This window comes from Gallinula chloropus, assembly GCF_964237585.1.
Source record: "Gallinula chloropus genome assembly, chromosome: 32".
Classification (NCBI taxonomy): Eukaryota; Metazoa; Chordata; class Aves; order Gruiformes; family Rallidae; genus Gallinula; species Gallinula chloropus.
In genome coordinates this window covers 244,349-258,764 of record NC_140117.1, presented here as the reverse complement: position 1 = coordinate 258,764, position 14,416 = coordinate 244,349, and the positions used below count along the sequence as shown (strand labels likewise).

The 14,416-nt window shown below is 58.1% G+C and overlaps 1 protein-coding gene and 1 pseudogene across 5 annotated transcripts in view; both read right to left on the bottom strand.

Annotated features, from left to right (window-relative positions):
• The window catches only part of LOC311202908 (butyrophilin subfamily 1 member A1-like), a 197,971-nt pseudogene that overhangs the window by 23,779 nt on the left and 159,776 nt on the right, over positions 1-14,416 (bottom strand). The window lies entirely within an intron of this gene.
• On the bottom strand, positions 4,108-7,340 carry LOC311202799 (protein CutA homolog). Of its 4 annotated transcripts, none has more exons than XM_084277452.1 (7): positions 7,308-7,340; positions 6,734-6,802; positions 5,981-6,192; positions 5,530-5,589; positions 5,103-5,148; positions 4,747-4,796; positions 4,108-4,318 (listed from the first exon to the last, which is right to left on the bottom strand). In XM_084277452.1, exons 2-7 carry the CDS (start codon positions 6,770-6,772, stop codon positions 4,219-4,221), a joined length of 507 nt encoding a protein of 168 aa, XP_084133578.1. In that variant the 5' UTR covers positions 6,773-6,802; positions 7,308-7,340; the 3' UTR covers positions 4,108-4,218. The 4 variants fall into 4 exon arrangements, with proteins under 4 accessions (XP_084133578.1, XP_084133581.1, XP_084133580.1 ...); XM_084277455.1 differs by having other exon boundaries at positions 6,734-6,814; positions 7,308-7,322; XM_084277454.1 differs by having other exon boundaries at positions 7,302-7,320.

The window sequence follows — 14,416 nt, the reverse complement described above, 5'->3', positions numbered from 1 at the left end:
ATGCTGTCCAGAGTTTGTATTATGGGGGTCTAGAGAGCCAGAGGGCACTGAGTTACAGGAATAGCAGAAGAATCGGATGCCAATAGTAGGATTACATGGGAAAGTCAGATGGTCATTGGTATGATGGTAGCAGAGAAAGGAGGAACATGTGTTATGTATGGAGAACAGTGTTAAATTTATACCAAATAATACTCCTCCTGATGGAACGATTACCAGAGCCTTACAAGGCCTTTCCACTTCGACTGAACTAGCAGAGAATTCAGGAATAGATACTTCTCTTACTGGGTGGTTGGAATCTTGGTTTGGAAAATGGAAGGGAATGGTGGTATCGATGTTCACTTCTCTAATGGTAGTAGCAGGGATATTAGTGGTCATAGGGTCTTGTATAATCCCTTGGGTTAGGGGTCTAATACAGAGATTAATAGAAACTGCAATAACTAAGAAGATGCCTCTAGAGCCACCGCCTTATGATAATATGCTTCTCCTAGAGGAACAAGAAACAGATAATAAAGAATCTCAAGAAAAAGGATGTGAAACAATGCTGGCCAGGTTAGAAGCCTCATATGGAACAGGGCTTTGAAAAGAGGCAAAAGGCAACGGTGAGTGGGAATTGTGGAAAATGCTGGGGAACATTGCTTTTGCAAACTGAAATGGGTTTCTGGTATTCTTCCATGCTGATTTAGGAGGACAAAGGACAATTGTCAATCTGGATATGCAACAGGTAGCACGTAAGATAAGGGGGGGACACTGTTACAAATTATAATTTGTAAGTTGTAAGTTTTGCTGCCAGTAGCGTTAAGGAATTATGGTAAAATTGCTGGGGCAGGTGTGGGGGCATCCCAAAATAACCCTTTCTCAAAATAACCATTTCTCAAGCTCTGTCCCCGATGCTCTGGCTTCTCCTGTCCCCTGCAGATGTTGGTGACCCTGGATCCCAACACTGCTCATCCCCAGGAGCAGAATGAAGCCCCCATGGTTCAGTGGTAGACAGCTTTGTGGTTGGACTCGATGATCTCAAAGGTCTTTTCCAATCTGTTCAGTGTGGTCTGTCCAGCACCCCACGTCCATGTGAACCTCTGTTCCACGTCCCATGGGCAGCCCCAACCCATGTGCTGCAGGAACTGGGGAAACAGTGTAAGGTGCTGGGTGGGTGGGCACAGTGAAGGTTGTGGGGTGGGAAACGAGCTGTGTGCAAGCAGCACAGGGTACAGCAGTGCCAGAGGGAAGGGTCGGTGTCCAACTGTGGTGGTTTGAACCTGGCTGGAGGCCAGAAGCCCACCAAAGCTGCTCTATCACTCCCCTTTTCAGCTGGACAGGGGAGAAAATAGATAGCAAGAGGCTTAGGAGTGGAGATAAGGACAGGGAGAGATCATTCTGCAATCAGTGCAAAATCTCTCCCTTGCTATGGGTGCAGTCACAAATCACAGTGTCTCTCAGTCCCAGTCCTCCACGGGGTCACCAGCCTCCCCCCAGCAAACCTGCTCTGGCACAAATCTCTCCCTCGCTCATCTGTGTCTCTGTCTCTCCCCACGGGCTGCAAGTGCTGGCAGGGGCTGGCTCCAACGTGGGTCACAGCATCTCCTGTCTGTCTCCCCCTGCTCTATCCAGCGAGGGGTCTCTCCAGGGGCTGCAGGTGGGGTCTCAGCCTTTTCCATGGGCTGTGGGGGGACACCCGCTCCACCAAGGGTTTCTCCAGGGGCTGCTGGGGTATTTTGACCTAGAGCGGGAGATCCTGCCCTTCGCCAGTGTGCACTGGGGGGGGGGGCTGCTGCTGGGCCAGGTGTGGGGGCACCCCAAAATAACCCAGGCGTGGGCTGCTGGGGCAGGTGGAGGGGGACTCCCCAGTATAACTCGCGGGGAGCAACGCTGGCAGCTGCTGGGCATGCTGAGCACACACAAGGACAGGTGGGTCCCCCACCAAAATAACTCCTCAGCGCCCACAAAGTCCCTCTGAGCCCCCAAATCACAGAATCATAGAATCATAGAATTGTAGGGGTTGGAAGGGACCTCGAGAGATCATCGGGTCCAACCCCCCTGCCAAAGCAGGCTCCCTAGGACAAATGACCTTGAGCTGCCCGGAACAACCCTGACCCCTCAAACACACCCTAACCACCCCAATAAACACCACGAGCCCCCCCAGCTACCCCCCACCCCAAAATCCCCCGAGTCCCTAGACCCCCCAAACCACCTGTGACCCCCTACACCTCTCCACCCCCCTACAGGTTCATCTCCAGCCACGGGATCAAGAAGCACAAGGGGCTCCTTGGGCGACACACATGGGCGTCCCCCCCTGCTGCCCTTCCACTTCTGGGGGGGGCCCCCACTGCCCCACTCGCTCACCAACAGCAGGTGAGTGGACTCGGTGGCCCGCACTAGGTAATGGGGTGGAGGGGAAAATGAATTTGGGGTGCACCCCCCCAAAAAAACCAAACAACAGACCCCCCTGGCTTTTTGGGGGAGGCCCCCAAATTTGGGCAGGATAAAGAGGGGTCTCTTACAGCTCCCCCGCAGCACAGGGGAGGGGGGGGCGGGGGGCCTGGCACCACACCCCCTCTGCTGTGTGAAGAAGGAGGGGACACAACACCCCCCCCCAAAATACTCAGCGCTCCCACCTTGTGTTTTGGGATGCCCCCCCGGGTTTCTCACTCACCCCCTTCCTCAGAGCTCCCCTGGAGCATCCTACAACTTCCAGCAGACAGAGGCTCGGTGTCCCCCAGGTGTGGGGGCACTGGGAGGAACTGGGAGTGTTATGGGGAGACTGGGGGGCACTGGGATGGATTGGGTAAACTGGGAGGGTCACTGGGACAACTGGGCAGGAGGGGCATGTCATACTGGGCAGACTGGAAAAGGGTGGGGGGGGGTGTCATACTGGAAGCGCTGTGTCACACTGGAGCGGGGGAGTTATACTGGGTGGGGGGGAGGCCATACTGGGTGTGGTGTGGGTTCATATTGGGTGAGGGGGCGCATACTGGTCTGACTGGCCCATACAGGGTGGGAGGAGCCCATACTGGGTAGGGGGGGGGGCCCCATACTGGTTCAACTGGTCCGTACTGGTGCCACCCCCACTAACTCCCCACAGCTCCACTGCCAGCTCAGACCCCAAGAGCCCTGAGCACCCACCTCCGGCGCCACCCCCCACCCATCCCCGTGTGTGTTGCTCCCCCCCTTCCCCGGGGGCCCCACACAGGTCCTGGGCCACGCGTGATGCTGAGCAGGATCATCCAGTACCTGGTAGAATGGCGGGGGTGGGGGGGAAGCGGGGGCAGGACGCTCTAACCCCTCCCCCCGCCAAAAAAACCACCCTGACCAACCCAGCACCTTCAAAAGGGGGGCACACCAAAATCCCCCCCACCCCCTGAGGGGAAAATCTTTATTTGTAGCAGGATGAAGATTTGAGGGGGGCATCACCCCCCACCCCACCCCAGTAAATGGCTGGAGGGGGGGCGGTGTCGTGCAGGGCAAAGAGGGAGGGGATTAAAAATTTCGGGAGGGGTGGGGTGGTTGGGGTGGCTTTTGGGTGTGTCACCCCCCGTGTGGGTTTTGGGTTTCCCCCCGTCCCCGTTTTGATCCCCCCCAATTTGCCCCCCATTTTTGGCGGTCCCCTGGCTGCCCCCACCATTTTAAGGACCCCCAACAAGGGTTTCAACCCTTCCCCCCCGGTTTTGGGGTCCTCCATTCTACCCCCGTTGCAACTCCCCTCCCCATTTGGGGCTTTCCCTCTCCCCAGACCCCCCTCATTTCCAACTCCCTTGTTGCCCTCCAACTTTCCTCCCCCAAACCCAGGGTTTCCCCCCCATTTTTGGGGTCCCCCATTTGCCCCCCCCCAAGTTACAGCCCTTCCCCCCCATTTGGGGTCCCCCCTTCCATTCCCGAGGCCCCCCTTTTTCCCCATTTTGACCCCCCCAAATGCTGTTTCCCCCTGCACGTTTTTGTAGTCTCCATTTGCCCACCCCTCAGTCTGGGGTTTCCCCCAGTGTCGTCCCCCCCCCCCATTTTCATGCCCCAGGGTTTCCCCCCCGCAGCTTCTAGTGTCCCCTACTTGCCCCCCCCCCGCCCTTTCAGCCCCCAGCCAGTTTGGGGGTGTCCACCCCATTCCCAAGCCCCCCCTTGCCCCCCCCCCCCTCCTTTTTTACTCCCTGCAAAGGTTTCTCCCTCAGTTTCGGGGGTCCCCCCATCTCCCCCCAAGTATGGGGGTCCCAAGTGGGGGCCCGGGGGGGATCAGGGGGGGACACTCTCCCCCACCCAGCGCAGGTAGGGGGGGTTCCCCTGAGCCACTGGCACGGCCACCAGCTCGGCCACTTCGTAGGGGTGTGTGGCCCTGGGGGAGGGGGGGTACAGAGGGGTCAGCACCACGGCCCCCTCGGGACCCCTTTGTGGGTCACACTGCCCCCCCGTGCCCCCCCCATTTCCCCCTCCCCCCCATGGCCCCCCCATGCGCCTGATATCCCACACTATATCACTGCGCCCCCCCCGTGACCTCCTCCCCCCATGTCCCCCCCAGTTTTATTGGCTCCTCTGTATCCCCCCCATGCCCCCTCCCCGTATTCCCCCCACCATGCCACTGCCCCCCATATGGACCCTGCCCGCCCCATGTCCCCCCCACCATGTGCCCTGCCCCCTGAGCGTCCCCCCCATGCCCCTCCCCATATTGCCCCCCATGTCCCTGACCTCCATAGCCTCCCATGTGTCCCCACCCATATTCCCCCCGCCCCCCCAGCCCCTGCTCCCCTATGCGCCCCCCCTCACCGCACAAACTCGGCCAGTGCCGGGATCCTGGAGCTGCGAGTCTTGATCATCTGGGGGGGAACGACAAGGAGGGGCAATGGGGAGGCGCTGGGGGGGGCTGCGGGGGGGCAGTGGCATCGTGGGGGGAATATGGGGGGACACACATGGAGGGGTAGGGGCGTGGGAGAGGGGCTGAGGGGGGACACACTGTGGAGACTGGGGTTGTGGCTCAAGGGGGGGGGGAGACATTGAGGGGGGCACTGGTGGGGCCCAGGGACACCTGGGGACATTGGGGGGGACGACATGGGAGAGACACAGGAGGGGTGGGAGGGGCACTGGGGACATTGGGGACTCTCCCCTGCCCCCCCGCTCCTCACCAGCAGAACCTCACTGTCCTCCTCCAGCTTCCCCTTCCACGTGTAGCTGGGGGGGAACACACCAGTAACGCCCCTTTTACCCCCCCGACACCCCCATCGCCACCCACAACCCCACCATTGCCCCCCACCCGTCATCTCTAGTCACCTCCCTGCGTACCCCCCCATTGCCCATCCCCATCGGCCCCTCCCACACCCCCATCATTTCCCCATCACCTCCCTGGGCCAGCCCCCACCTCCCCCCCTCTTCCCTGACACCCCCCATTCCCCCCCCCCCCCCCCCGACCCCCATCACACATCCCCACTCCCCCCATCATCTGCTTTTTCCCCCCTCAGGTCACCCCCCCAACCACCCCCCATTGCTCTCCAGCCCCATGTGCCCCCTCCCCCCCGCCCCCACCCCCCCCACCCGGTGTCCCCCCCCTCTCACATGGAGGTGACGTGGGGCAGAATGTTGACACAGGCGACCAAACGCTGCTGCACCATTGCCCTGGGAGGCGGCGAGAGCATCAGCCCCTGACTCCCGCCCCGTCCCCATGTGTCAACCACCCCTGTGTCACCCCCCTGCCACACCTACTGTGTCACCCCCGTCACCCCCACCCAGGTCACCCCCCGGGTCACTCCCCTGGGTCATCCCCATGTCACACCCAGTCACCCTCATGTCATTCCCCTGGGTCACCCCCACCAAAGTCACCCCTACCCCCGTGTCACCATTGTGTCACCCCCTGTCACCCCCTTGAGTCACCACTGGGTCAGCCTGTGCACCCCCCATCACCTCCCAGGTCACCCCCCCAAGTCACTCCTTGTGTCACTCCATGTCCCCCCTGTCACTCCCCCTTGTCACCCCCTCCCATGGGTCAACCCCTGTGTAACCCCCCCACCTGCTCAGCTCCTTGGCCACAGTCTCATTGGGACAGGTGACAAAGGCGGCCGAGAGGCTGCCAGGGACATAGGGGGCGTCGGCATCACCGGGGTCACCAGGGTCACGGGGGACATCAGGGTCACGGGCGTCCCCGGGGTCATGCGAGGCCATGCTGAGCAGCCCCCACCCCAGCGTCTGCAGCAGTGGCACTGTCAGCACCGGCACCAGCGCCTGGGGACAGACAGGGCCCACTGACTGTTGTGATACCCACTGACCCCATCACGATACCCATCAGCCACATCACAATACCCACTGACCCCATTGTGGTACCCACCACCCACGTCGCAATACCCGCCACCAACATCATGGTACCCACCAAATCACGATACCCACGACCATGTCACGATACCTTCCAGCCACATAGCGATACGCACCACCCATGTCACGATACCCACTGACCCTGTCACGATACCCACCACCCACGTCGCAATACACACCAAATCCTGATTCCCCCAACCCCCTTGTGATACCCACTGGCCATGTCACGATACCCACCAACAATGTCGTGATACCCTCCACCCACGTCACGATACACACCAAATCCCAATTCCCCCAACCCCCTCGTGATACCCACTGGCCATGTCACGATACCCACCAATCACACCACGACACACGACAGCTACATACGATGCCCGCTGACCCTGTCGCAATACCCAACTATATCGCGACACCCCCAACTACACCACGCCCCCCACCCCGTTGCGATACCCACCACGCCGTAACATGCAGCGCGTTGCGATATCCAGCGCATCACAGTGTGACGCCCGCCGCGTCGCAGCGCCTGGCAACGGAACTGAGTGACCCAGTGTGTCGCGACAGCCGGTATGTCGCAATAGCCAGACAAGGCACTGCCACACTTCCTGACACTCCCTGCGTCGCGATACCACGAGAGTACCATGGCACCTGGCCTCGCCCCGCCTGTCACACAGCGATACCCCCTCACTGTCGCCATATCCCCTCTCCTGCCCAGATAGGCCCTCCCCTGTCCCGACAGCCGTAGGGCAGGTACTTACACCGATGTCCCGTCCTGCCGGGATTGATGGTGGCGTCGGGGGGCACTCCAGCCCCACGGCTGACCCATACCCAACCCACCGCCCCACAGCCGCCGTGTACCTGCCCCATAGCAGCCCCACAACCACCCCCAGTCCTAAGGCTGCCCCATAGTGCCCCACAAGCCCCCTCCCGCGCCCCAGCCGCCCCGCCCCACCCGTCCTCGCCGCCCCCACCCCCCTGTCCTCACCCCGCACCCCCCGGCCCCACATGCCGCCCTGTCCCCCCACCCGTACTCGCACGCGCTGCTCCGCCGCCGCACCCACGTGACCCGGAAGGCGCCGCCCCTCCCCCCTCCCGGCCGCGTGTCCCGGGCAGCCCAGCCCCCTTCCTGCTACGTCATCGGGGGAGGGGGAGGGTGAGAGGGGAATGGGGAGTGGGACCCCTCCCCCCACGCCCCGGGATCTCGCTCACGCTCACGCTCGCCTCTGGCACACTCACCGGACCCCACGCCTGTCCCTCATGTGCTCGCACGCTCCTCACCCGCTCGACCCCGGGCTGCCCCGCGCACACTCACGCTCCCTCATGCACACTTGTGGCCTTGCATCTCGCTCCCCTCCTTGCACGCTCACCCCTGTGCACGCTTGTGCACCCTCAGCCCCTCACACGCTCATCCCGGTGCTGCTCACACCCATCCCCACACACACTCCTGCACCTTCGTGTGCACTCACACTCATCGCACACTCCCCCTAGGGCTGCCCCGCGCACACTCAAACCTCCCCTGTGCACCTTCATGGCTTCACACGCTCACACCCACACCCTCTCGTGCACCCCCGCTCCCTTGCACGCTCGCCCTGGTGCTGTGCACACTCACCCTGTGCACACTTGTCCTCTCCTCATGCATGCTCACACTCATCACATGCTCATCCTGGGGCTGCCCCACTGATTCCATGAAATGTAATAATGCTGAATAGATTGGTGTAGATGTAGCTTGAGACAATTAATGTAACTTTGTGTATTTTAAGAATAGATTAGTTTTGGATTTCAGCAGAATTTGGCTGTAACCATGTGATATGGGGCTTTCCAACAAGATTCTTGCAAAGGGTTAAAGGGCGCTTGCTAACAAAACGCTTGCTAAGGGGGGGCTTACTAACAGGATGAAGTGCCATAGTGGTTACGTCAGCAGATGACCCTGCACAACTCTGCCTCACTTACGCTGCCTCACTTGAACAACTCCTAGTTGGTTTTGAGTGATTACTGTTCTTGAGATAATTTCAAGCGGACCCAGGACTGGTAGTGGTGCCAGGGACAAGATAAGAAGGAAACATCCGAAGAATAATTGAGCCCATCACAACTACACATGTGCCAGAGGAAGGAGGTGAAAACTTCAACCTGATGAAGACTTCGAGCCTTCATCACTGAGGCCCCCTGACAACCACCACCATGAAACAGTGCACAGGCACAGCTGGGAGGTGTTTGTGGAGATGACTTCTTGGGATTAATTTTAACACGAAGCGGGGCAGGTTATGCATATGTACAGGTGTATTGCAAAATGCCATTAATATGTAACAGTCTACTGTATATAGTTCAGGTGAATTGCCGTGTTTGGGGTGCATGTCTGTGTTGGAGCAATCCCCCATGCACCCAGCGCTGAATAAACATACCTTCTTTATAACGCTTTGTGAGTTGTGATGTCAGCTTCTGCACATCACGTGTGAGCTGTTTCGTGAAAGCGGTTACAGAACTGAGCCAGAACAGTGCAACAGCCTGGAAGCTAAAGAAGGTGAAGGTAGGGGAGTCTTAAATAATGAGACAGAGTATATCTTGTTTTCAGCTAAAAGGGGTTCCTAACTAGTTTGTGCAGGAGTGAGTTTTTGAGCTCGGGAATGTGTTTTGGAAACTCTGGAGAAAACTGTAAAGAGCAGGTGCTGAGAGAGAGGAAGACGTTCAGCCTTCATCCCTGAGGACCACTGGAAGACCCCCTGAGTGTCACTGAGAATGCTCTGTCCGGGAGGAGTGAATGTAAATGATTTCCTGGAAATAACCTGCATAACCCTGCCTTTTCATAGACAACATAATGAATATGTAGAGTTAATCTGTATAAATATGAGAAATTTGGCTTTAATTGGGGCACACATTGGGAGGAGCGATGCCAATTGTTATGAAGGCTAAAGGCCAGTTGTACTCATCACAATAAAATTTATTTAAGCAAGCAGTTAAACAGGCAAAAACAGTGCTGGGCGGCCTGGCAGCCTCTTGCTCCACTAACGGCACGCACCCCCCTCTTCAGTTTCCATGCTTATGTACTGTTGCGGAGCAGCCACTCCTCCTTATGATTGGTCCGTGTTCTGTCACTGGCTGAAGCTGCTAAGCTGGTAACAGTGACTGCGCCTGCACCACCCGCGGGTGTTTCAATGTCACACCGGGTCACTAAGCGACAGGAAGGCACCTGCAGGACGGCTCGACCCAGCGCTCAACCCCCTTTTTCCCTCCAGAAACTATTTACATTGCCCCCGGCCAGACAGGGGTGCAAAAATGTCATGTCCCACTATGTGGCCCTGACATTGTTTCATACCCATTTTGGATCTTCTTCTGGTTTTATTCTCATCAGGGAATGGGTTTTCTCTTTCCCTGGTGCTGGGTCCACAGGTACCAGCTGTTTGCATTCCTTGTGTAACCGGGTGTATTAATCCCCACCCCATCTGCCAGTTTGAGAACAAATTCCTTATGTTCTTATCTATTACACCCTGTGTGCCCGGCGCTGCAATAAAGGATGCCTCCTTCATAGGCACCAAGGCCAGTGAGTTTTGATTCTGGCTTTCCGAGGCATCTCCACGCACACTCAAGCTCTCTCGTGCACCCTCATGCACCCCACTCCTTGCACTGCATACGGGGCCCTCCGTTCCCCTGAGAGGGGACATACCTCCCACAGTTACACTTCTTTCTGTCCTGGAAGAGGCAGTCTCAAGGTGTGGCGTGTGGTCTAGCTGACTTCAGTAAAGCCTTTGACATGGTATCTCACAGCATTCTGACTGAGAAACTGGCTGCCACTGGCCTGGACAGGTGGACCCTCGGCTGGGTTAAAAACTGGCTGGATGGACGGGCCCAAAGACTGGTGGTGAATGGAAGGAACCAAATCCAGCTGGAGGCCGGTCACGAGTGGCGTCCCCCAGGGCTCAGTCCTGGGTCCAGTTCTGTTCAACGTCTTTATCAATGACCTGGATGTGCTGGGTTTGGGGGGCCTCCCCAGCTCTCGGACAAGGCACCCCCTCGCGCTGGGAACCTGCTGAGAGTGGCGCTAGGTCAGCACAGGCTGGGGCAGTATCGTGGGGGCAGGGAAGAGTCTTCTGAGGGGGGAGTGGAGGGAGCTCTCCCATCCCACAAAGCCCCAGCCCACACTCACCCCCGCTCTGGCGGTAGCGGCGCCGCCATCCAGTCTGCCCGGGGCACCGCCCTCCCCTTCTCGCTGTCGTAGCGCGAAATGAGGTTCCCGTCCACGTACCCCACGGACACAAACTGGGGTACTCCTGGGCTGGGCTGACACTGCGGTGTGGAGGTAGCGCAGGGAGTGGGGCTCTGTGGGGACACGGGGCACGGTGAGGGGTTCAGGGGCGCCGGGGCCCACGCCGGGGGGGAGTGACTGGTGGGGGGATGCTGGGGCACCGAGGTGTGTCCAGGAGGGGGTCCTGCTTCCCGGGAAGAGAAGACCGAAAAGAGAAGCAGATCTGGAGGGGGAGAGGGAGCGGAGTTTGGAGGGGGGGAGAAGGCAAAGCCAGGCCGGGGGTGGGGGGAGAGCTCCGAGGGGGCTCCCGGTGTCTCGCGGGAGGGACTGGGGGCTCCCTTCCGCCGGGGGGGGTTCCCAGTGCCCAGAGAAGGGCAGCCCGGGGTAGTCCTGGTTCTCCGGGGTGGAGGAGGGTCAGGAGGGGTCCCGGTGCCGGGGAATGGAGCTCCGGTGTCAGGAAAGGGGGGTCCAAGGGGGTCCCAGCGCCCAGGGAAAGGGCTCCGGGTCCCGCCCGCACTCGCCGCACGCCGCCCCGACGAGGAGCCGCAGCGGCAGGAGCCGAACGAGCCTCGCTCCGGGACAGACCTCGCTGCCAGCCCCGCCCCGCGCACCGCGATTGGCTGCGCCGCCACCCCCCCCCCCCCGCCAATAGGAGCCCGGGAGGCTCTGACGTCATCGGGCGCCAGGCAGATCCCGTCTCTGCTGGATGACGCAAAAATAAGCGCCGAAAGCAGCGCGGGGAAGGGGCAGCGCAACTGACATGCAGACCAGCTCGTTTTTAATGGAGTTTCGTTCTCACTGAATGATTTTCTGAGCTTCTACAGGTGCAAACACACCGACAAAGTGTTCTTCCAGCAAAGCATGTGCCCTCAGATGTTCTGTTACGTGTGGCTTCTGATCTTTAGCAAGGCAGGAGCTCACACTGAATGACCTCCCACACCTGCAGCACCCATTTCATTGGATCTTTACAGCTGGAAAAGACCCCTGGGATCATCAAGTCCAACAGCCTGTCCAATACCATGGACTCTAAACCACGTCCTGGAGTGCCATGTGCACACATCTTTTGAATCTCTCCAGGGATGGAGACTCCACCAGGCTCTGGGCAGCCTGGCCCAATGCCTGACCCCTCTTGCAGTGAAGAAATTTTTCCTAACCTCCAATCTAAACCCACCCTCATGGCAACTTGAGTAGTGTGTGCTGGTGTAGGTGAGGAGCACAGGCACCCCATGCTCACCTGTGAGCCTGCTGCTCAGGCCTTCTTTTTTCTCCATTCCTTGAAGATCAGGACCCCAGTGCTCTCCTTGCTCTTGCATCTGGGGTGGCAAGTCCAATTCATCATTCCGGAAGGGAGTGGGCTCCAGAGCATCATGTTTGATGCTGTCCAGAGTTTGTATTATGGGGGTCTAGAGAGCCAGAGGGCACTGAGTTACAGGAATAGCAGAAGAATCGGATGCCAATAGTAGGATTACATGGGAAAGTCAGATGGTCATTGGTATGATGGTAGCAGAGAAAGGAGGAACATGTGTTATGTATGGAGAACAGTGTTAAATTTATACCAAATAATACTCCTCCTGATGGAACGATTACCAGAGCCTTACAAGGCCTTTCCACTTCGACTGAACTAGCAGAGAATTCAGGAATAGATACTTCTCTTACTGGGTGGTTGGAATCTTGGTTTGGAAAATGGAAGGGAATGGTGGTATCGATGTTCACTTCTCTAATGGTAGTAGCAGGGATATTAGTGGTCATAGGGTCTTGTATAATCCCTTGGGTTAGGGGTCTAATACAGAGATTAATAGAAACTGCAATAACTAAGAAGATGCCTCTAGAGCCACCGCCTTATGATAATATGCTTCTCCTAGAGGAACAAGAAACAGATAATAAAGAATCTCAAGAAAAAGGATGTGAAACAATGCTGGCCAGGTTAGAAGCCTCATATGGAACAGGGCTTTGAAAAGAGGCAAAAGGCAACGGTGAGTGGGAATTGTGGAAAATGCTGGGGAACATTGCTTTTGCAAACTGAAATGGGTTTCTGGTATTCTTCCATGCTGATTTAGGAGGACAAAGGACAATTGTCAATCTGGATATGCAACAGGTAGCACGTAAGATAAGGGGGGGACACTGTTACAAATTATAATTTGTAAGTTGTAAGTTTTGCTGCCAGTAGCGTTAAGGAATTATGGTAAAATTGCTGGGGCAGGTGTGGGGGCATCCCAAAATAACCCTTTCTCAAAATAACCATTTCTCAAGCTCTGTCCCCGATGCTCTGGCTTCTCCTGTCCCCTGCAGATGTTGGTGACCCTGGATCCCAACACTGCTCATCCCCAGGAGCAGAATGAAGCCCCCATGGTTCAGTGGTAGACAGCTTTGTGGTTGGACTCGATGATCTCAAAGGTCTTTTCCAATCTGTTCAGTGTGGTCTGTCCAGCACCCCACGTCCATGTGAACCTCTGTTCCACGTCCCATGGGCAGCCCCAACCCATGTGCTGCAGGAACTGGGGAAACAGTGTAAGGTGCTGGGTGGGTGGGCACAGTGAAGGTTGTGGGGTGGGAAACGAGCTGTGTGCAAGCAGCACAGGGTACAGCAGTGCCAGAGGGAAGGGTCGGTGTCCAACTGTGGTGGTTTGAACCTGGCTGGAGGCCAGAAGCCCACCAAAGCTGCTCTATCACTCCCCTTTTCAGCTGGACAGGGGAGAAAATAGATAGCAAGAGGCTTAGGAGTGGAGATAAGGACAGGGAGAGATCATTCTGCAATCAGTGCAAAATCTCTCCCTTGCTATGGGTGCAGTCACAAATCACAGTGTCTCTCAGTCCCAGTCCTCCACGGGGTCACCAGCCTCCCCCCAGCAAACCTGCTCTGGCACAAATCTCTCCCTCGCTCATCTGTGTCTCTGTCTCTCCCCACGGGCTGCAAGTGCTGGCAGGGGCTGGCTCCAACGTGGGTCACAGCATCTCCTGTCTGTCTCCCCCTGCTCTATCCAGCGAGGGGTCTCTCCAGGGGCTGCAGGTGGGGTCTCAGCCTTTTCCATGGGCTGTGGGGGGACACCCGCTCCACCAAGGGTTTCTCCAGGGGCTGCTGGGGTATTTTGACCTAGAGCGGGAGATCCTGCCCTTCGCCAGTGTGCACTGGGGGGGGGGGCTGCTGCTGGGCCAGGTGTGGGGGCACCCCAAAATAACCCAGGCGTGGGCTGCTGGGGCAGGTGGAGGGGGACTCCCCAGTATAACTCGCGGGGAGCAACGCTGGCAGCTGCTGGGCATGCTGAGCACACACAAGGACAGGTGGGTCCCCCACCAAAATAACTCCTCAGCGCCCACAAAGTCCCTCTGAGCCCCCAAATCACAGAATCATAGAATCATAGAATTGTAGGGGTTGGAAGGGACCTCGAGAGATCATCGGGTCCAACCCCCCTGCCAAAGCAGGCTCCCTAGGACAAATGACCTTGAGCTGCCCGGAACAACCCTGACCCCTCAAACACACCCTAACCACCCCAATAAACACCACGAGCCCCCCCAGCTACCCCCCACCCCAAAATCCCCCGAGTCCCTAGACCCCCCAAACCACCTGTGACCCCCTACACCTCTCCACCCCCCTACAGGTTCATCTCCAGCCACGGGATCAAGAAGCACAAGGGGCTCCTTGGGCGACACACATGGGCGTCCCCCCCTGCTGCCCTTCCACTTCTGGGGGGGGCCCCCACTGCCCCACTCGCTCACCAACAGCAGGTGAGTGGACTCGGTGGCCCGCACTAGGTAATGGGGTGGAGGGGAAAATGAATTTGGGGTGCACCCCCCCAAAAAAACCAAACAACAGACCCCCCTGGCTTTTTGGGGGAGGCCCCCAAATTTGGGCAGGATAAAGAGGGGTCTCTTACAGCTCCCCCGCAGCACAGGGGAGGGGGGGGC